The sequence below is a fragment of the Nipponia nippon genome, unplaced genomic scaffold (genome assembly GCF_047370975.1).
Source record: "Nipponia nippon isolate SJK-2023a ecotype South Korea unplaced genomic scaffold, ASM4737097v1 scaffold_2, whole genome shotgun sequence".
NCBI classification, from domain to species: Eukaryota; Metazoa; Chordata; class Aves; order Pelecaniformes; family Threskiornithidae; genus Nipponia; species Nipponia nippon.
The window spans coordinates 7,004,996-7,027,183 of record NW_028262336.1 but is presented as its reverse complement, the minus strand read 5'-3'; the positions used below and the strand labels follow the sequence as shown (position 1 = coordinate 7,027,183).

The window sequence follows — 22,188 nt, the reverse complement described above, 5'->3', positions numbered from 1 at the left end:
CTCCTCTCAGTTTTGTATCATCTGCAAACTTGCTGAGGGTGCACTCTGCTCCAGTGTCCAAGTAATTAATGAAGAATATTGGCACCCATAATGACCCCTAGGGTTCACTGCTAGAGACTTGCCTCTAACTGGACTTTGTGCTGCTAATCACTGTTCCCTGGGGCCCAGCCATTTAGGCAGTTTTAAATCCATATCACTGTTCACTTATCTAACCTGTACATTGCTAGTTTGCTTATGAGGATATTATGGTATATAGATGCTTCAAAGTATGTTGGATGACATTTTCTTAGATTAATAGCACAGATTTTCAAATATGTTTGAGCACCTTAAGTTATGTGTAAGTATCTAATGAGATTTTAAATGCAGCTAGGTAGACTAAATAACCTTGATTTTACAGTATGTGTTTGGTACCACCTTTTGTAATACTGAACTGAGTCGGTTTTGTAATGCTGTACAATTTATTGTGGCAATCAGCTTACCTCGTGGATGTATAGATCATCACCTAACAGCATCCCTGAAGGTCTGCATGGCCAGAATTATAGTTATAAAAGCACTGTCCCAGTGTTACCCTCGCCTTGGAAATTCAAATAAGCTCTTCCCTCCATAACTCTGCTTATAATTAACCCACCAGGCTTGCTGTGTTTCCTCAAGAACATAACTAGACACTATTTTAATTAAAATTAGCAAATATGTCTAAAAGTGATAGACTCCACACTCCACAAATGATCAGTTCTGGCAATGTTTTTTTATGATTTGTCTCCAAATGTTTGTGGATTGTCTGGGCTGTCATTTCAAAATGTGTTAACTAACTCATGTTAATTGACAATTACTCTGCGTGGGTTAAATAGAAGCTGTTAGGCTATAAACTAAGACTATTTCCTGGGACTACACACTGAGATCTGATTTTAAAATCTCAGGAAGACACAAAGCAGGATACCTGACAATCCACAGTAAGGTCAAACTGTACACATACATCCTACTCCACAAACTTATACATACATACTACTACAGTAAATTCCATTCCAGCATGGCCTAACAGTGACTTCTTTAAGGTCTTGTATTTTGAGCAACTTTCTTGAAGCTGGCAGGCTTACAGGCCCCGTATGAATTTTTGTTAACACACTAGCAAAAACTCACAACACGAGGTGCCCATGTCAGTGCTGTTCCTCCTTGTTTAAACTTAATTTCACTCAGTTGGCTGTTGCTGATGAAATCATAGATACGCACTGACCCTGTGTGGAAAGGAGACAGCAAGAATTTATTTCTTGCAACGTCACATACATTTTAAAATTTATGGAGAAATGTCCATTTATTTAAAGCTGGATAGAAAGTTATTAATTTTTCTCTTTGAGTATCAAACGCCCATCTGGAAAGACATGACTGATGGTTACAGAGTACCACAGCTAGCATGGTGCTCATGAACAAAATATAAGCTTTCTTCACTCTTTAACTTACAGGCTCCCAAAAGTTGTCAAGGCTGAGGGTTGTAAGAAGAAGTCACATGCTGACAACCATGTGTAATTTTCAAGTAATCACAGAACTGTGGCATACCGTAAGGAAATCTGTACTGACAACATAGGAAAAGATGATACACTACTACTTGGAATTGCCTAGGGAGGAAAATATTTAAATGGATGAAAATGGGAGATTGTCCAAAGAAAAGCCAATTTCACCAGAGGTGAAATTAACAGACACACATATTGGTCTGCATAAAATTCCGTTCCAGCTGGCGTATATCCTAAGTGTCATTTGCTCAACTGGTAGGAGTTTGTCTTCAGGCTAGAAGTGCATGTACATTGTATAACACAGACAAATGACAAGATACTGCTGACAAAAATGGAGTTAGAGACCTTGTAGCATTTTCTGAGAAGTGTGAATGACATTGTTAATATTCGGGCCAGTGGTTCTTCTTTCAAACCATGATAAAGCTAACTGTGGGAGGCCTAAATTGCAATATTTGTATAAGTTTGTTGTGGTTTAACTAGGCAGGCAGCTAAACACCACACAGCCGTCGCTCACTCTCCCGCAGTGGGATGGGGGAGAGAATCGGGAAAAAAAGTAAAATTTGTAGGTTGAGATAAAGACAGTTTAAGAGGACAGAAAAGGAAGGGAAATATAATAATAATAATAATAATAATAATAATAATAATAATAATAATAATAATAATAATAATAATAATAATAAAAGAATATACAAAATAAGTGATGCACAATGCAATTGCTCACCACCCGCCGACTGATGCCCAGCCAGTTCCCTAGTGGCAGTCACTGCCCCCCACCCAACTCCCCTCAGTTTCTATACTGGGCATGACCTCATACGGTATGGAACATCCCTTGGGCCAGTCTGGGTCAGCTGTCCTGGCTGTGCCCTATCCCAGCTTCTTGTGCAGCTGGCAGAGCATGGGAAGCTGAAAAGTCCTTGACTGGTGTAAGCACTACTTAGCACCAACTAAAACATCAGGGTGTTATCAACATTATTCTCATACTAAATCCAAAACACAGCACTATACCGGCTACTAGGAAAACAAAAAAAATGAACTCTATCCCAGCCGAAAACAGGACAGTATCCACCCCTTATTCTATACCACCTACGTCATGGCCCAGTCCCACACTTTCCAATACATTCCTATTAATCACCACCAGTTTTCCCATCTTTTGATATATACACATAGATATCATTCCGTTAGTCTATGGGCCATCCCTATAAAATGTTTGTTGAGTTCATTTAGTCTATGACTTTGGGCTTCATCTGCCGTAACAGTCCTTCAGGGCAGGTGAGATGGTGCGTGGTGTTGGACTGTTGCACGCTGAAGCCAGTTCTGGTTCCATTACCGCTGTGCTTGTCCAGTTCTATCATTGCTGCACTTTGCTTCGTTTTCATCAAAGTTCATTCTTCATTAATCTAGGTGATCCTTACCGTAATACCGTTGATATGGCATATAGCCACCATAGAAGTGATGATATATGATGTTATATAGCAATTATCATCATACAATTCAGTTCCTTGGCTATTCTCACCTAAAATCAAATCCCCTTGAGGTACACATCAGACTTCCCCATCCTCCCGCATCACCCACCAAGTGCGCCCAGGTCCTTGAGCAAAAGCAGTCCCATGAATGGGTTTGCCTTTGCCCGAGGCAGGAATAACCCAGGCTGCCTTCCCCAGCATATTGTTTATGTGCACTACAGGGACTTTATCCCCTTCTACAGTACGTAAAAGTTTTGACTGGGCAGGGCCAGCTCGATTGGCAGATCCCCTAGTGTTGACTAACTTGATAGAGAGGGCTTACGGTCAGACTGTAATTTGGAATATGCATTCTCCAAAAACCCACAATGCCCAAGAAAGCTTGTGTTTCCTTTTTGCTAGTTGGTGGGGACATGGCTGGTTTTTTGTTGATTGCATCCATTGGGATCTGACAACATCCATCTTGCCATTTTATTCCTAAAAACTGGATCTCCTGTGCAGGTCCCTCAACCATACTTTGGTTTATGGCAAAGCCAGCCTCCAGAAGGATTTGGACTATTTGCTTCCCTTTCTCAAAAACCTCTTCTGCTGTGTTGCCCCATACGGCGACGTCATCAACGTATTGCAGGTGTTCCGGAGCTTCACCCTGTTCCAGTGCAGTCTGGATCAGTCCATGGCAAATGGTGGGGCTGTGTTTCCACCCCTGGGACAGTCGACTCCAGGTGTACTGGATGCCCCTCCAAGTGGAAGCAAACTGTGGCCTGCACTCTGCTGCCACAGGGATTGAGAAAAAAGCATTAGTGATATCGATGGTGGCATACCGCTTGGCTGCCTTTGACTCTAGTTCGTATTGAAGTTCTAGCATGTCTGGCACGGCAGTGCTCAGTGACAGCGTGACTTCGTTCAGGCCACGATAGTCTACTGTTAGTCTCCACTCTCCATTAGACTTTCGCACTGGCCATATGGGACTGTTAAAGCATGAGCAAGTCTTGTTGATCACTCCTTGACAAATCCGCTTATGGATGGGAATCGGGGAGTCTCGGTTGGTGCGATATTGCTGCGGGTGCACTGTTGTGGTGGCAATCGGCACCTGTTGTTCTTTGACCCTCAGCAACCCCACGACAGAGGGGTCCTTTGAGAGACCAGGCAAGGTGGACAGCTGTTTAATTTCCTCCATCTCCAAGGCAGCTATGCCAAAAGCCCCCCAGTTCTCTTTTGGGGCCTTGAAATAGCCTCTCCTGAGGTAGTCTGTGCCAAGGATGGACAGAGCCTCAGGGCCAGTCACAATGGGCTGCTTTTGCCACTCATTCCCAGTAAGGCTCACTTCAGCCTCCAGTACAGTCAGCTGTTGGGATCCCCCTGTCACTCCAGAAATACAGATGGGTTCTGCCCCTTTATAGCTTGATGGCATTAGCATACACCGTGCACCGGTGTCCACTAGAGCCTTATACTCCTGCGGGTCTGATGTGCCAGGCCATTGAGTCCACACAGTCCATTAAACCTGGTTGTCCCTTTCCTCCACCTGGCTGGAGGCAGGGCTCCTCTAGTCCTGGTCATAGTATTTGTTACTCACTCCTTGTAAATACAAGTCAGAAGTCCCTGTATAAAGATCAGAAGTACAATCAGCCCTTCTACTCTGCCTGGGGAACGGCCCACTGGAATCTGGAGCAGCAATTTTCCTGGAAGAACCCTCCTTTGTGATTGTTTTTCCTTGCAACTCACATACCTGTGGCTCTAAGGTCGAGGTAGATTTTCCATGCCACTTCCTCATGTCCTCTCTGTGGTCATGCAGGTAAAACCACAGGGTGGCCCATGGTGTGTACCCACTTGCTTGGGTGACATATAACATCTTCCTTGAAGGGATACCTTTCCTTCATGTCTGTCAGGAATCACCCTCAGAGACTGAGGGCTTGTGCTCCTTTTCCAATCACTTTGTCAATGCCCCCTTCCCTAGAAAGGGATCCCAGCTGCTGGGCTTCCCTAGCCTCTAATTCCAGGCTACTGGCCCCGTTATCCCAGCATCGGAGCAGCCAGACGACAGTGTGCTCGCCTGAAAAACAACTGAAATCTTTTCACATATCTCGCAGCTCACTCAGGGATAGGGATTGGGTGGTTACCATCTCATTTATGCATTCTGCCTCTTCCTCTTCCTGTTCTCATGATGGTCCTGGTTCATCTTCATCCCTTACTAAACGAGCTGATTTTATTGTATATTTCTTCTTGTGTATAGGGGCGACCGATACCGGCACGGGTTGGTTTGCTGGTTCAGCTGCAGTGTCTGTCACGGGGGGTTGAGTAGCCACAGTGCCTGTGGCGATGGTATTCTTAAATAGTTGTTTAACCCTAAACAAGACCTGAGCCACATTCAGGAGACATAGCAATAGGAACATGCTGGTTTGAACATCCCAAGAATATTCAAAATTCTCGAGAGCTGTTGTAACTAGCCTGAAGGAGAAAGGGAAGGTGAAGGAGTGGGGGAAAGTGTCCCCCCTTATCTCCCCCATAAATTGGCTCTATGAGGAGAAAAGGTAAAGAGTGTAACTATTAATAATTTCCGAGAGATGGCTCCCGAAGTACGGGGATGACAGCAGTGCTGAGTACAATCTCAAGACCAATAAATTTATCATACCATAAGCCAGCATTACACAGTACAGCAAAGCGGTAACTTTAATCCAGCTCCCAGCGGTGATAAACAGCATGACAGGGAGTGCATATGGCAAGGAAGATAGAATCATAGAATCGGTTAGGTCGGAAAAGACCTTTAAGATGTTACACAACACCATGGTGAGAAGCACAACAACTCTGAGAGTGAATGAATCGATGTTGTGACCGGCGCCTATTAAACTAATATAATGAATGTTTATCACAAATTTGTTTTAACACGCTCTGGTCAGATCTGTTATTATCTCAGCCCTTTGAGCCCCATGTTGGGTGCCAAAAAGGATTGCTGTGGTTTAACCGGGCAGGCAGCTAAACACCACACAGCCATTCACTCGTTCCCCTGCAGTGGGAGTGGGGAGAGAATCGGAAAAAAGATAAAACTCGTGGGTTGAGATAAAGACAGTTTAAGAGGACAGAAAAGGAAGGGAAAATAATAATAATGATAACAGAATATACAAAACAAGTGATGTACAATGCAATTCCTCACCACCTGCTGACCGATGCCCAGCCAGTTCCTGAGCAGCAGTCACTGCCCCCCACCCAACTCCCCCCAGTTTCTATACTGGGCATGATGTCATACGGTATGGAACATCCCTTGGGCCAGTCTGGGTCAGCTGTCCTGGCTGTGCCCCCTCCCAGCTTCTCACTGGCAGGGCACGAGAAGCTGAAAAGTCCTTGACTGGTGTAAGCACTACTTAGCACCAACTAAAACATCAGGATGTTATCAGCATTATTCTCACACTAAATCCTAAACACAGCACTATACCAGCTACTAGGAAAACAAAAAAATTAACTCTATCCCAGCTGAAACCAGGACAGTTAAATAAATATGTCTGTAATCATGTTAGCTGTTGTTGAGAGCATGACAGCTATTGTATTTTCTAACAAAGCCACAAATATTAATATTCACAGACTTACACAATGCTAGAGATGTATGTAATTCCTTACAAAACAAAGATCCCAACACTTATCAATCCAGAGCCTTGAATATAAGTGCTGTTATTCAAACCAAATGTCTCATCTTTTCAGCTGTTCCTTCAGAACGAACAGTATCTACAAAGCTTCCCATTAAAAACTTCTCTCGTTAAAATCCTACATGAAGCAGTCTTAATGCATTATTTTAAAACATAAATGATTTGTCTTTTAACTATTAAAGAACTGATCCCAGGAATAATAATTGTCTGTAAAGTGACTTTTGACTTTTCAAGAGCAAATACACAACTTCAGTTCAAAACAGAATAGTTCCAAACCAGGCATCACTGCTCTTCAAAAAGGATAACAGTGGTATGAGGGGAAAGGAATAGTGTACTTACGGTCGAGAGCAGTGGTGGCCAGAAGGTATGTAACGGGAGAGACACTCATGGCTTCAATTCCTCCAGAGTGAAAGCTATACAGGCACTCTGGATCGCGGGTCTGGAGTGCAAGACAGAAGAACAGAAATTCTGCTGCGTTCTGGAGCTGCACTTATAAGGCATTACCAGCCATACCTACAGTGAACCTGAAAAATCTAGACAGGTGTTGTTTGTGTGAACAAAATTTGGCACGCCTGAAGTACTTATATGCAGTTCCCCCTTTTTAAATGTTCATAGGAAGATCATGAGCAAAATTAGTGTAGGAACATTAAGTTCATTTAAAATTCCATCATTTTCTATGTGAAAATAAAGGGGAATGCCTTTCATTAAGTGGTTTCAGGCTTGCAATTAATATTTTTAACAAACTGCTGTTGCTCTGAAGGCAAAGAAAATGCTCACCAGCCAAGGGCTTACCCTGCCTGGGAAATCACTTCATCATCCAAGGAATTCCAGGTTTTGCTATACATTTTTTACATTAGTTTTTATAGTATGCTTTGTACATCTTTTATTTACCATAAAATTCTTGGAACATAATTTTACCAGTTGCCACAGAACTTTATTCCGCTCAAAGGGATTGTTCCCATTTACTTTAATATGTTTGGGAGCAAAAATTAAATGCCTCCATTTTAGCTGTGTCATCTATTTCTCCATCAAAAACATCTCCAGCAGTAACACTGGTAACCAGTAGGATAAAACATGTGAAGTGCATTTCATCTCCTCCTTGTTTTTCCTAGATCTTTATGTCATTTAGAGACAACAGTAAGGATTATTTCAAACACCTATCTAGATAGGATATATCAATACTCCTTGAACTCATTTCCTGCATCCATGCAACTTTTATTACCAGTTTATGAGAATAAAACTCCCTTAAGGTAACTTGAATTTGGCAGCCAAAATGTCAGGAATCAAAAAAAAAAAATTATTTTTTATAATCCTGCACAGTCATTATAATCAATAGCATTATGAAGATAAATTTTTAACCACAACCAAAAAAATCTGTTTCAATGCTAAACTCTTCCACTGTGCAGCTTCATAAAACATGAACTTCATTGGTGATGCATCCAGTATAGTTAAAGGAAGTTATTGCTAAGGAATTGAAGAAATCAGAAGAAATAAAAAGAAAACAAACTTACCATATTTGAAAAAGTCAAATCCAGCTTCCAGATTGCACCATTGGTATCCTAAAGAAGAAAAAAAAAACATGTAACTTGAATATTTTCAAACTCAATTTGGAAATAAAACTGCCCACAATGACTCCTTAAAAATTCCTTAATGATTATCATTGTGAAACTGAAATGACTGAGCGTGGTGATGTTGGTCCTATCAGTCCTATCCATCAGTCCAGGATAACAGGACTTGGACAATACCTTTTGACTTTCTCCTATTCTTATGCAGTTCTGGCTCTGAAAGCCCACTGGTGAGACTCTAGTAACTAGTGTATAGTTACTATACACTAAAAATATAGCATAGAATAGAATAGCATAGAATCAAATAGCATAGCATAGTTGAGTTCAGTTGGAAGGGACCTACAAGGATCATCTAGCCCAACTGCCTGACCACCTCAGGGCTGACCAAAAGTTAAACCAAATTATTGTCCAAATGCCTCTTAAACACTGACAGGCATGGGACATAAACCACCTCTCTAGGAAGCCTGCTCCAGTGTTTGAAAGAAGAAGATATTATATATATGTACACACATATGTGTATATACACAAAACAAGATGATGATATATATACATCTCTCTCTCTCTGGAAGACTGAATTCTACAAAAAAGAAACATACTGATTTGTAATGGACTCCTGCTGTTACTTAACATCACCTCCCTCATTCTGTGTTTCTCCACAGAGATGTATGTACTTGAGTGTATCTTACCTGAGCGTACCAAACAGGCTGTCCAGAGTCATGAACTTTGGACATGAAACTCAGACTGACGTTCCTGCCAACATGAAGTTCATTCATAGGCTCCACCTCCAGTAACCCTGTGTCATCCACAGAATCAGCAGCATCTATTGTCTCAAAGTTCCATACCTTCATGGAGTTGGAAGCATTAAAAAAAAAAAAAAAGGGGGTTTATAAGGCCAGGTTATGTTTTCATACACAATTAATATGGAAATTCAAAATTATAAGAAAACTGTGGAAGTGTTAATTCTACAGGTAGAGTATGAAACCTGTCATATCTGCCTCGTTCCTTTGAATGTAACCTAGGACAGTGACAATCAACAACTACTATCTGATACATTTGGGTGCAGTGCAAAGTACATGTAAAAATTCTCCGTCCAGTTCTGAAACAAGAGTAGCATAAATTTGGCCCTGGCACTAGCAGAACTATACATGGCAGCCTCAGAACTATAGAGAGTACAGGCTATCTGCCTGCTCTCAGCATTGCTCATACTGACACAGCACAGAAGAAAGAACGGGAAAACTAACACATCTGTGTTCTGCTCTGCGGGGTAAGGACAAGACATCAGTTGGCACCCTTATAACCAAGTGAATTTTCCTAATGGGATAATATCAATTCATAAAACACAACAACAACAAAAACCTCAGGGTGTTTGGAACCCTCCGCTGCCTGTAACAGCCAGCTTCCCATTGATTATCTGGGTCTTTCACACATCAGCAGAAGACACATCATGTCTTCCCTCAAAGAGCGGGCAAACAAGATTGCAAAATCCTTCATAATTGCGAGGTGAAATCAGAAACTGGTGGTATGGATAAGGAAAACTTTTTTACCTTAATTTATAGAATTGTATGTTAACTTCAGGATGCTTTTTCTTTTAATTGTTTTTCTATTTCAGCATAGGTATCTCTGAGATGCTAGTTAATTTCTATGTCATTTTAACATTAATAATCTGAGCTTTCAAATACTCAGAAAATTAATTTCAAATATTGCCACAGTTTATCCTTCAAAATAACACCAAATGTATTAATAGACCTGAAAATTATAAAGATTAACCAAAACTACACATGAAAAAAGATGTTAGAATGCAGGCAAGAACAAAGCTTTTAGAGAATCGCTGAAAATTGTTTTGATTTACTAGAGTAAAAGGTGATTTATTTACTACCATTAAACAGAGAACATTGCGTAAACACTACCTGACTCAAACATATACACAGTGGAGATGTGCTCTTACTCTGTTCTAAAAATTCATTCTCAGAAAGCAACTGCACTGCAAAATTGCCTCCATAAATAAACCCTGGTAAAGAAAATGTGTAACATCTACCTGCTGGCCACAAATTTGCACACCTAAAGGCAGAGCAGAAGAAAAACTCACCCGAATGAAGCCATCTTTTCCAACGGTGACAAGTTCTCCTTCATCCAGAACTAACTGGCTGACAGGGCCACTGTGACAGGGCTTGTGTCCAGCTCGACAGAGCTCAACTTTAATGAGGCCCCCTTCCCATAGCAGCAAGTTACCCCACTCAGTCCCTGAAATAACCTTCAATGCAAATGAAAAGAAGCACATCAGCACCTGCACTTCACCACGCAGAAATATTGGCAAGAATCGGGTTAACAGTTGTGGCTTGCTTCCATGAAAGCACTAAATTGATAGCAACGTACAGATATTTGCAAGAGAAGGAGCAAAGGGTGAAAAGATTCAACTTTTTAGCAACGTGGCATAATTTACATGCACTGAAATGGTTAAAGATTAGGGCTAACAGTCTTTGTATTTCTTTACACAAACATTTTCACTACCTCATGAGAGGAGCCTCAGCTCTAAGCCAACAGAGACCTTTTGTCTGAGAATTACAATACTAACCGTACTTTTCAATTATTACAAAGCACGCCAGGTTTTTGGCAAATAAATGTCAATATTAGCTTATCAGAGCAGTGCATTGAGGGTCTAATTCAAATCACTTTGAAGCAAATAGTAACTCTCCACCTTATTCAGTAGACTTTATATCAAAACCTGAGAGGGAACATCAAATCAATTAAACTTTTTCTTACTTACCTTCCCATCAGGCAGCTCCACATAACCTATAATGTCGGTCACTGCTGTTTTTCCAAACCTGCCCAAAGCTCCTTGTAACTTGAGACCGGTGAATGTGAGAGCCATCTTCCAGAACCTGAGTATAGAACAAACACACTCTTCGGCCCCTCTCAGACATTGCAACAGTGTTACCAGGGATGCCTCTGAGCTAAGGGCTGTTCATTTATTATTCTTTTTTCACAGGAAAAGGATTTGGAATGGGCAGTATCAAGATTAAACCACTATTGAAAATTAATAAGTGTGAAATGCATAGCTATATCTTTCCAGCTACAAGCAATACACGTAGTTAGGGATACCTATTTTACTCTTGCTATCTCCAGTGTATGATGCTCAACTTTGTAAATCCAAGGGACTAAGGTATTCAGTGAATTTCGTCCAAGTACCCCCATGGACTTGAGCTTGACTATAAAATCTCACTGAGCCAAAGGTTTAATCCTAGATCTTCATAGCTATTTCTATTTGATCATTATATTTCTAGCAATATAAAACATAACTTTAAATTACTGCGTTACAAAAAAATTAACATCTACTGCAATTAGGGATGGTTCACTCTGTGTGCAGGAGTCATTACATTTAAGACAGGTGTTGGAAATAGGAATCTGAGACCACATTTGGGCGAAAGGTCATGTTTATCATGTTATAAAAGCTATTTCAGAGTTTATTAATAGTATTTTAGCTCAAAAGAAAGTTTGTAAGAGATTTTGTTTTGTCAGATTTCCATAAATAATATGTTCTCAACCACATTCGTTCTGGGTCTAAATAAGCCATTTGCTGTTTCACACCCACCTTGCAACCAAACTATAGAGCAAATCTCAGATTTTGATCTGATTCCTCTGTTAAAATTCAAAGAAACTTTAGATGTGTTATAATTTTAAAGGTATAATTTCTATTACAATAGCATCCAAGTCATATCTTAAGTCTCTGCTGTATTAACATCGAACACTGGGTAAATACAGAACACAAAGCTAATCGCTGTCCCAAAGAGCTTAAAGTTGTGGTTTATTTTTTATTACAAAAGGATCCATGAACTTACCAGAGAAGGGAGCATATGGAAACACATATTTTTAAGGCTTCCTTGCAGGCTTTTGGTGGTATCAGAGGGTTTCTGATCCATGACTTGGCAACCAGTTCTAATGGCTGCCCAAACTGCAGATGAGTTCAAGAAATCAAAGGCAGAAATCCCAGAAGGCACAGGAGGCATTCTTATTTTTGTAATTGTAATGGCCAGGTAAAATAGCATTCCTCATTGCTCCATGTTTGCTCATGATACATTCCTGTTAGTCATCTTCTACATATTATGACTTCAGAGGTGATATGTATTAATCCTACTCAGTAAACCTACCTGATGTGTCCTGCTCCAGATGTAGTTAGTTGCTCTTCATTATCAGCAGAAAACGTGACCTTGTAAACATCCTGTGAAAAAGCTTTTGACCTCAACACAATCTTTTCTTGTTTCCAGTCCCAGATAGTCAGCATGTAGTCAGGGCTGCTCCCAACACTGGCCAGCAAAGTGCCAGCATTGTTGAAATCACCAAAAACGTAGGCTTCCTCTGTTCCACCTGAAACATATAAGCCCCAATACACACACACACACACGGAAGAGGAAGAAACTATAGGAAATCTACTTAGAAGGAGCTCAGCTTTCACTGCAATTATTTTTTTCATTAGGTAATAGCTCTCAATTGGCTATTTCTACTAAATAAAAATTTCCTCCTATGCAATAATGATAAAGCTTGAAACCAGTGTTTTCTATTTTGCTATGAAGGACCAAAAGGTTGTATTTCCTTCTAAACTTCTAAAGTGACCCGCTACTCCATCTGCTGGAATCTATAAACACTGGCCCATTTGTGTCAAATGAAAACAGAACTTTTTACACTACCTCGCAGTATTCTGTAGGGCCTCAGTGAAGGATAATCGTAGATGATGAGGTTTGGCTTCTTTCCTTTTTCTCCTACTGCAAAGTACTGCTTAGTAGGGTGTGCCTTGAAAAAACAAAAGTCCCGTTGCACGCTGTAATGACACCTTTGTCTCTATCCTGCTAGTTATTAAGTTATTGTATTTACTCACTCATTAGTCAAAAGATATTGCAATAAATACTAGGTTGCATTTTTCTGTGCGTGTATTCAGAACAACTGCCAATCTATTGCTCACTATCAGAATGAAGCTACTATGCACACAAAATGGTATATTGCACATGTAACACAGAACCATGACAAACTGTGAAATAATTTGCTTTATCATGCATTCTTTTACTATTCCTACCTCACTCAACCCACTAGCTGATCTTTCCATGGGCAGCATTTCTGTCAACAGTCATCTGCTTCAGCCAACAGCTGCAGAAAAGCCATCCTGAATGACATTATTCTGAAGGCATAAAGATGTACCATGATTCCCCAGAAAAGGCTGCGTACAATGTAGCAGAACAGTCTGAGGCTGGTATTCTGAAACCCTTGCTCACATGGAATTCAACTGAGAGATGGCAGAGCCCTTCACAGGGTAAGGTGCTTCAAATCCAGAGGAAGCATTTGAGAGTCCAAGCTCTTGCTAGGAGCTTACTAGAGTGAAACCAGATACCTTTTCTCTTCATTTATCTAGGAACTTGATTTTCTAAATTTTAACTGCAGGCTAAACACAGGCTATATCAGCTGTGACTAGGAGAGATGAGTGTTCAAAAAAAAAAAAAAGTTGATAAGAGCCAAAATTTTAAATAAGAACGTAATAGTTCTAAACATTAATCCCAGCTGGCACCTGTCAGTCCTTTAAGGTACCTGATCCTGGGACTTAGGTATGCAGATATTTGTCCTCTGCCAATTATGTTGATGGGCTGAGTAGCCCACACTGCATGGTCCACACACCCCCCTAATCAATACCACACTTTCTTACATATATGCATGTGCAGCTGTAGAAATATCCCATCAGGCAATCAAGCGAACACTTTGCTTCTAGAAAGTGACTAACATCCTAAAACGCGAAACAAAAGGCATACCGTGATAAACCCAATCCCACCACCACCGCTGCTCCGGAGATAGCTTTGAGATTTAGTTTTCAGGTCCAGAAGCACCACTTGGTTGCCTGCTATGTACATCAGTGTTTGGCTATCCATCAGCAGCAGGTTTACACTTCTGGTGCAGTCATATCCAAAAGAATGTCTGAGAACAGTTTGATAAGGAAAACATTTGACACTGGCTTTCTAGAAAAGTTTACTAAGTGGATAGAAACACTTAAACCAAAGCTCAAATGGGAATACTGAATCTGGTGACTAAAAGTCTGATGGTAGGAGATGATAGTTTTGTTCAGTATACAGTGAAGGTAAAATATATCAAGCCTCTATAACTGAGGGGAAGGCACAAGTGAAGACCTTCTCAAGTTCATATTCCATCCTTTCATCTCACTACAGGGCACGCCTCTTGCCTCTGCTGGATCCTTTGGGGCTGCAAGGAATTCATATTCTATCGGTGTTCTCTTTTCAAACAAAATGTAAGAGATGTGCATCAGATTACTAAGAACTCTTCTACAGATGAGATCAAACCAAGGAAGTGCCCAAGCTCACTTCTTAAATATTTACAGGTAGATGTAGAGAAGGGAAAATCCAGTCGTCAATAGCAACTCGACTGTGTCTGCAGAGAAAACCACCAGCACCTGTGAAAGTCACATATCATATCCTACTTGACCATACCTATCAGAGGACTTATTGTAGCTCTTAATTGATGGGCATCACTTCCTTCATTCTACCAGTTTAGATCTTCTGAGCACCAGGCTACAGATCTATCTCATTTCCTCCCCACTTCTCCCTTAGCAGTTCTGTGAGGAAGTAATAGGTACACTGCTCTTCTCCTGCCCTCCCCTCAGCTTCTTGGGGAACACCAGTGTGGCTACACAGAAAGGGAGAGCTTTGCAGGGGATATTCTTGCGCTAGTCTTCTTCCTGGTCACGTTAACTTGGCCATGATCTAGTTCTACAAGAGTACTTATAACAGTAAGGATTATGTCCAGTAAGAAATGTTTATGAGGTCAAGACAACATTTAAGATTAAATTCACCCAGAACTGGTCAGGATTCTTATCTGTGTCTCAACTAAAGGTATCCCGCTAATGCCCCATAGGCTACTCCAAATTAGACAAGTACAATTTTAAGAACATATATTAAATATCTTCAGCTTTAAATTTGCACAGCCTCAACAGAAAGGATACTTAAGAGTAAGAAGGTTATTTGGTATCCCAGAGTCTTCAGTGACAAATGGCCGTGAATGTATATCTTCACAGTTATAGAAGAAAGTTTCAGAGATTTTCTTTTCTACCTTCTCAGGCCTTTTTTGTGCCTCCGAGGGTACTTGACTATTGTCTTGCTCTTCCAAATCACCTTCTGCATCTCAGAAGTGGGAACATAAAGCAAATTTATATTCACCATAAATTTGGGGCTCCTTGCTGATATTTGCACCTAACTGCAAAAGGGAAGGATTCACACATTCCTTGCCTCCTTCAACAGAGTAATAGGCACTCCATAGCTCAAAACAGGGGTACCATGTCTTACTTACAACTTGTCCTGGAATCGTCTGTAACAAGTGCTCCCTCTCAGCTTTTAAAAACTTTACTGTGAATATTCAAAACTGAAGAATTTAAAGAAGAAAAATTTCAAGAGTGTTTTAAAAACATCCATCCATTTTAAAACCTACCGAAGTAGTTCAGTTCAGCTTTGCTTGGTGTTTAGGTCTCAGCTTTAGAAACCAAATAAAGTTTAAAGTGTGTCTCTTCAGCAGCTATTGAACACACATCATTATAAAAACAATTTGTAAAAACACATACAACAGACCACCATAAGACACCATTGTCCTCAAAAAGGCATACTGCTAATGTGTCACCCCCTGTAGGTCTTCGCTAGACTGCAATGCAGAATACTGTCAACTTGACTTCAAACTAGTCATAAGCACTTGTTGAAAGCACTTTTCAGTTTGATACCTCAAATCCCCATTAGCTATTTTGTAAGCTTTTCACCCTGTCTTGATTTTTTTCTCTCCTAGGCGTTCTATGAAAAACAACCAACAAAGGGGTCAGACGCCAGCCACGGGGAAGAGCAATATGAAGTACACAAGGTAAGCCAACTGAAAGGGAGCAGAGAAACTCAGTGACTGTAACATGATGGCGCTGGTCTGAGATGCTGTTCATAACAATAACAGTGAAAAAAATGAAAACTAGGAAGTAGTGGAAAGTTTTCCTCAGTGGAAAGCAGTACTCACCAATGTTCTCAGTGTCTGATTCCACTTGTTCCACTTCTTCCTCCTGTTCCTCTGCAGTTGGAGATTCCTTTGGAAGACTAGTTTTGCTTTCTTCTGCAAAGGACAAATGAGATTTTTCTCTTAGGTATGAATTCCTTTGACTAATTTGCTCATACATGCCAGGTTAAATAAATACATAGTTCTGTAGTAGTAAAACAAATCCCTTCTGCCCAACAATGGACTTCCTGCTGTTTAGCACTAAGTATAGGGAGAAGTTTGCTTTCAAAAAACCATATTTTAAAACTTAGGGGAAGGAAAGAAACACATCCCATAAGAGGAAAAAGGTATAATAGGAAGATCAAACAAATGCTGAAAGTAATGTGCCAATACAAGCATCAAAAATCCTTCCAAAGTTCCACAGGAGACTCACTAGTGGGTTTTGTTATCCATGCTACCTAGATCTAGTGGGTTACACGACATGCAGAACATCTGAAATAGACACTGGACAGGCATTTCAAGATGAAAACAGTGTTAAAAAGAGAAATACAAGTCTCCAACTGGAAGAGACTGGCGGAGTTAATGAATTGATTGCAGTACTAGCTACAGAGACAGGTCTAAGCAGCAAATATTTCCAGGGGAGAGACTTTGTGGGCTAAGGGCAGCGGGAACTGCAGACACAGTGGTCAGCCCAGAACTTCACTGGAAGGGGTCATCTTTGACCAGAGTCAAAACTACATTTGGCAATACCGAGAGCAGCAACTGAAGATGAACACATAGGAGGAAGGAAGGGGTGAGTGATGGGAGAAGCCAGAAGCTACTGTAGGTTCAAGTATTTAAATCACTATATAACAGCAGGAAATACTCACTGACACCAGTGTGATCTGCCTGTGCACCTTCCGCGGGCTTCTTATCCGCTCCCTCCTGTTCCCCTGGAAAAGATGGCATCTCCTCTTTATCTGGTGGTCGTGAAGAGGAACTTTTAGTAGTTTTGCCTTCATCTGCCATTTAATCCATTTTCATTTCCTCTCAGGTGTTTTGAGATTCCCAAAGTTAGTATGTGTGTTCTGCCTGTACACTACAATTATGGATAACCCAAAGATATGTCCTAACTTGTAGGGTGAATTCATTGGTTCAGGTTTTAGAACTCCAGGCTCTGTGTACACTGCTATCGAAAGACTAAATATTGCGTCACAGGGGAAGCTGAAAACAGATTTACGTGTTTTGGGCTTCTCTTTAATATACTGGGGAGAAATTTGCTTTTGAGACAACAAGGCTATTCCTCCACCTTTCTGGTGGGCTTCACAAAAATATCAGGAGATAGACATTCTGAGACCATCTAATATCTTGAATGGAGAAGCAGGAAAGATGAATCTTCAAGAAAAAAGGACTTTCTCCAAAATATTCTATATACATGAAAAGTGAATTAATAAAATTAACACAATTAAAGAAAACTTCAAACAGCTTAACTAACACCCCCCCAGCAATTTTTTAGCTTTCAGACTATCATTTTCAGAGTGCTACAATTTCACTAGTTACCATCGTCCCCTGGACTGGGAAAGACCCAATTTTTTTTCATATGAAAAACAAACACAGTGATCATTTATGTAAATGTCTCTGAAAGAAGCAAAAAAGCACAAGCATTGCTCTTATTCTAAATTTGTTCTGCCTTTTGATTTCAAATATGGTGTCCGTTTCCAAATAAAACACCTCAAAATGAACATTGGAACAATTTTGTACAAATACTACAGCTATAAAATACTATCAGAAATCAGAAAATTCAGAAGTTGAATGTAGAGAAACCTAAATATTCATAATAACAAATATAGGCAGGATGCAAACAAATCTCTTCTTATGTGTAAGCGTGGCTTTGACACCAAGAAAAAGTCCCTAAAAATGCATTTTCTGGTTTTGGCTTTGGGTCAGAATCCATTTGGGAAAAGATCTTTTGAGGCATTTCAGACTTTTCAGGCATTTCAGGAAAGGCAAAGTGTCCAAACATAATGCCGTCTACCAGAAGGACAGCGAGGGCAAAGAAATGTTGGAGACGTATCATTCATGTCATTATATAGTCAACCTGCCCTACTCAGTCTTCATCCAGAGGTTCTGAGTCTCTGCCAGAGTCTGACTTTTCTGCATAATTTCATTTAAGAATTAAAATGAGCTTTTACCCCTCAGGAGTGCTGAGAAAAACTTGAAAATAGACATGCAGAAAGTTTTAAATTCAGAAAACAAATCAAAAGAAAACAACTGCACTATATCTCAATATATTTAAATGAAATTCATGAGTTTTTAATGGGGTAACAGAACTGGTATCACTGAAGTTGAAGAAATAGTTACAGACTAGTTGCATAAATATATAGTGGAGTGTTCAGAGACCTGAATTCTAATTCCAGACCTAGTAATGACGTGTGCAATTTGTATCAGCCATTTCACCTCTGGCTGTCTCGCTTATCTCTTGTGAAAAATGAGATAATAATACTTACCAATCTTAGCAAAGTGTTTTGATATCCATAGAGAAAAGTGCTATAAAATTTCAAATTATTGTAACTAATTAGCAATCATTTATCTTCTAAAAATTAAGACTATCATAGTTTTCATTATAAATTAATTCATATCTGGAAAATGCTTTAGGCTGAAAGAGGGTATGAACATTTCCGCCTACATTGATATCTGGGTTCTAGTTAAAGAAAGCTATTGCAACGTTCGCTGTGCACATCACTGTGATGGCGTTCAAGCACCGTGCCGAAACAAATTTTGAATTTAAAGACTCGGAGAAGGCTGAAGGGGGGAACACATCTACTTTGGTTGCAGATTCTGGGTTTCATGCATTGACTGATCCAGAAAACTTTTGTGTAGGTTCACGGTGACAAAGGTATGCATCTCTGAATGCTGATCTTCTTTTCCTGTTTTGTTTTTTTTTGAGACAGTTTTCCTAAACAAGCTAGAATTAAGGCTTTTGAGACTGAAAACTGAGATAGTGGCAAGTAGAACTGGTGTGAAGTGGGGAAAAAACCCAAGTTGGCAACGAGACATTTTTCCCAACCCTAATTATACAGCATGCCTCACCAGGACAGTATCTTTTTTCCACTAGTCCTAGCAATTCAAGATACTGACCTGAAACACTATGCAGATCCACATCAGTTCCACCATTTAGCTTTCTAAGAACTCACTCAGGAGAGAATTCAGGGGTTTTTTGTTTCAGTGGCCAGTGCTATAAGCTGTGAATTTCAGCAAGGCTCCATTTTCTTTCAAATTGCCTTTCTCTTAGCTACGTTCTCAAAAGCCACAGCTCACCTCTGAAGGGAGAAATGTGTTCATTTGGGTACATTATTTCAGTTATTTCAAAACTTAGATGTTTCTTGGCAATTTTGCTGCCCCACAGAATCCTTATATAGAGGAGCTTCCCAAAAATTTTCAGTAAATTTGGACAAGAGATTTCTCATCTCAGACAATTGTCTCGTTTATTCAAAATACAGGATAATTAAATCAAATGGGTGTTTATTTGGTAACACGTAAGCAAATTCACTGAGATGACACCACTTTCTTTGTATTCTGTCATCCTAGATTTTTCCTTTTTCCAGAAATAAAGATGTTTAAATGTGTAAGCTTCATAAATGCAGCGCTTGCCTTCATAAACCCTGTCACTGACACTTCAACTGCATAAAACGCATCAAATTAAATAATGATCAAAATGCAGCCCACAGTTTTACTTTAGAAACTGAACATATCTAGTAGTTATTATTTTAAGCTGTCTCTGCCCCACGATTAACTGTGTGTCTGTGCTTAAAAGACATCACCTATCTCACCTCAGCTTTTACATCTACGGAAGAGTGATCATCAGTTTTGTCCTCTAATTCAGGATAAGCAGAAATAGGGAACTATTACTGCAGAACATAACTGCAGTGCTATTAGTACCAGTAATAAGCAAGAGATTAAAAATTCATCTCTACACTGTGCTACTTGTGCAGGACTTCATTTTTTGGTTTGCTCCAAAATGTGCAATGTTTTGTAGAAAAGCTTTGGCCACCAGTGGGCTTTGAAAAAAAAAAAAGTCACTTCTTTCCTTCAGGAGAGATTGTCTTCTGTGTTATTCCTCTGCTTGTCTTTATTCCACGTGAAGGAACTCAGTTCATCCCAGGACTTTGTTTTGCTTTATTGCTTCCAATCCTGACTCCTCTTGGCACCATACTATGAGCCTTACGGGCTACACTCTGCTATTTTTCTGGCCTGGGGGTAACACTGGCCTAAAATAATGACTGCAACGTTTGGCTATCATGAGGGGTGTCTGCCATGAGGAATTACATACTAATCATCTGTTCCAGGCTGAGGCATCTTCTTCAGGTTTAGCTCTGCTGTGGGTGTGTGGGATTTCTTCCCATACGCCAAGTCCCGCTTGTTTAACTCCTCTTCAGAAACAGTCCCCTCAGCAGTTTTTTCTGAGTCTCCCATTTCTTTATGAAAAGGAGCACACCATCGAACAACTCCCTAAGCATTCCTTTTAGCCTTCAGACCACATCAGAGTACATCAGCGATTTACTGGGCTGTTGATGAGCGCAACACGTGCAAGCAGCGGAGTTTCGCAAAACTTTACTTTCATTCAAAAAAACCCGAAGTCTTTTAGTGCTTATATACACAAAGAAAAATATCCAAGTGTAAATCAGGCATAGCTATCCAGTGCTGTCTGTGTATCGTTATCAGTCAGGATTACTACAACAGTAGTAATAAAAGTCAGTTTAGGCAATCACTCCAAAATTCCAAGGAAATAATTTTTCATGATAGAGAACATTGCTGTCTCTCTTACAATAGCTACAAGATTTGAGAACAAGGAGAATAACAGAAGATATCAATTCTCACAGCAGCTAAGATTAAGTATATAAAATATTTACTAGTCAGAGACCGAGACAGCAAGGATAAAGCTACAAAGCAGGATCTAGACATGTCATCTTTATTACAGCCCCGTTGTCTCTTTTCCCCCTCCATCAGAGAGAGAAAAGCAGTGGATAGGAGAGCCCTGCTTAGAACCTCACTATTACTATGTTGCAGACATTCAAAATATTTTCCTATAAAATTAGGAGAAATAAAACCTAACTCTAATTTCCAACCTTAGAACTAAAGTAGTCCTCTATATGATCCAGATGTCCTAGCTCTGCCTCATGCAAGCAAAAGTTTCAGGTCTGTTAAAGTCTGCCTTGTGAATAAAGGTTAGTTACCAGTTTTTATGAAGCAGAAACAGAGAACAGGTGACATCACCACAGTTACTTATTAACTTACAGTATAAAGGAAAACCATAAAACCGAACATGAGAACAGTGCCACAAACGCAACAGGTAATAAAATTAACTGCCGCATTGTGGCGGTGCCTTCGCCCCGCCGTTCTTACTCACGCACGGTAAAGCGAAACCAGCAAGTCCCACATTGCAAATGAAGTACGGGATGGTCCACCTCAGCTGCAGAACATTCGCTCCTGTTTGAACCAAGCTAAGCAGCTACATGGGAATAAAGGCTTTTCTTTTCCAAAAGCCTCTGTGTCGGAAGCCCGGTCCCGCGCTGACTTCAGTGCACGAGGGTGATGCCGCCCGCCTTCCGCAGAGGTGCAGGCCCAGCGCTGCCTCGGCCTGACGCTCTTCCAAGGGGTCCCTTCCACCGGGACACCAGGAAAAGGCCACGGCGAGGCAGAAGCGCCCCGCGACAGGCTGTTTTGTGGGGGGCAGCCACGGGGCAGGCAGGGGACACCCGGAGCTCCTCGGGGAGGGAGCCTCCGAGGGGCCAGGGGGTGGGTGCCGTGGAGGGGACCCGGCGGGGCGCAGCGAGGGGATGCGCCGTAGGTGCGCGAAGAGCCGGGTGGCTCCCGGGGGCAGGGACGCGGGGACACACGGGGGCTGCGGACCCCCCGGAGGGGCGATGCGTGCCCCGTGCGGCTCCGCAGCGGGCCCCGACCCTCCCCGCCGCCCCGTACCTGGAGCCGCCTGCATGGCGGCGTTACCGGTTTCCAGGCAACCTCGGCCGCGCGC

General features: G+C 41.0%; 1 protein-coding gene across 2 annotated transcripts in view; it reads right to left on the bottom strand.

Moving 5' to 3' along the window:
* The window catches only part of CFAP44 (cilia and flagella associated protein 44), a 50,803-nt gene extending 28,654 nt beyond the window's left edge, over window positions 1-22,149 (bottom strand). The window contains exons 1-12 of one of the 2 annotated variants that reach the window (XM_087757626.1): window positions 22,134-22,149; window positions 16,200-16,292; window positions 15,157-15,334; window positions 13,955-14,117; window positions 12,848-12,950; window positions 12,311-12,527; window positions 10,930-11,044; window positions 10,252-10,416; window positions 8,852-9,007; window positions 8,112-8,159; window positions 6,940-7,039; window positions 1,138-1,232 (exon numbers count right to left, since the gene is read on the bottom strand). In XM_087757626.1, the coding sequence (XP_087613752.1) occupies window positions 1,138-1,232; window positions 6,940-7,039; window positions 8,112-8,159; window positions 8,852-9,007; window positions 10,252-10,416; window positions 10,930-11,044; window positions 12,311-12,527; window positions 12,848-12,950; window positions 13,955-14,117; window positions 15,157-15,334; window positions 16,200-16,292; window positions 22,134-22,149 (1,449 nt within the window). Of the gene's footprint in view, window positions 1-1,137; window positions 1,233-6,939; window positions 7,040-8,111; window positions 8,160-8,851; window positions 9,008-10,251; window positions 10,417-10,929; window positions 11,045-12,310; window positions 12,528-12,847; window positions 12,951-13,954; window positions 14,118-15,156; window positions 15,335-16,199; window positions 16,293-17,044; window positions 17,166-22,133 lie in introns of those variants that run through there. The other variant, XM_087757625.1, reaches the window with a different exon arrangement.
* Window positions 22,150-22,188: the final 39 nt, after the last annotated feature.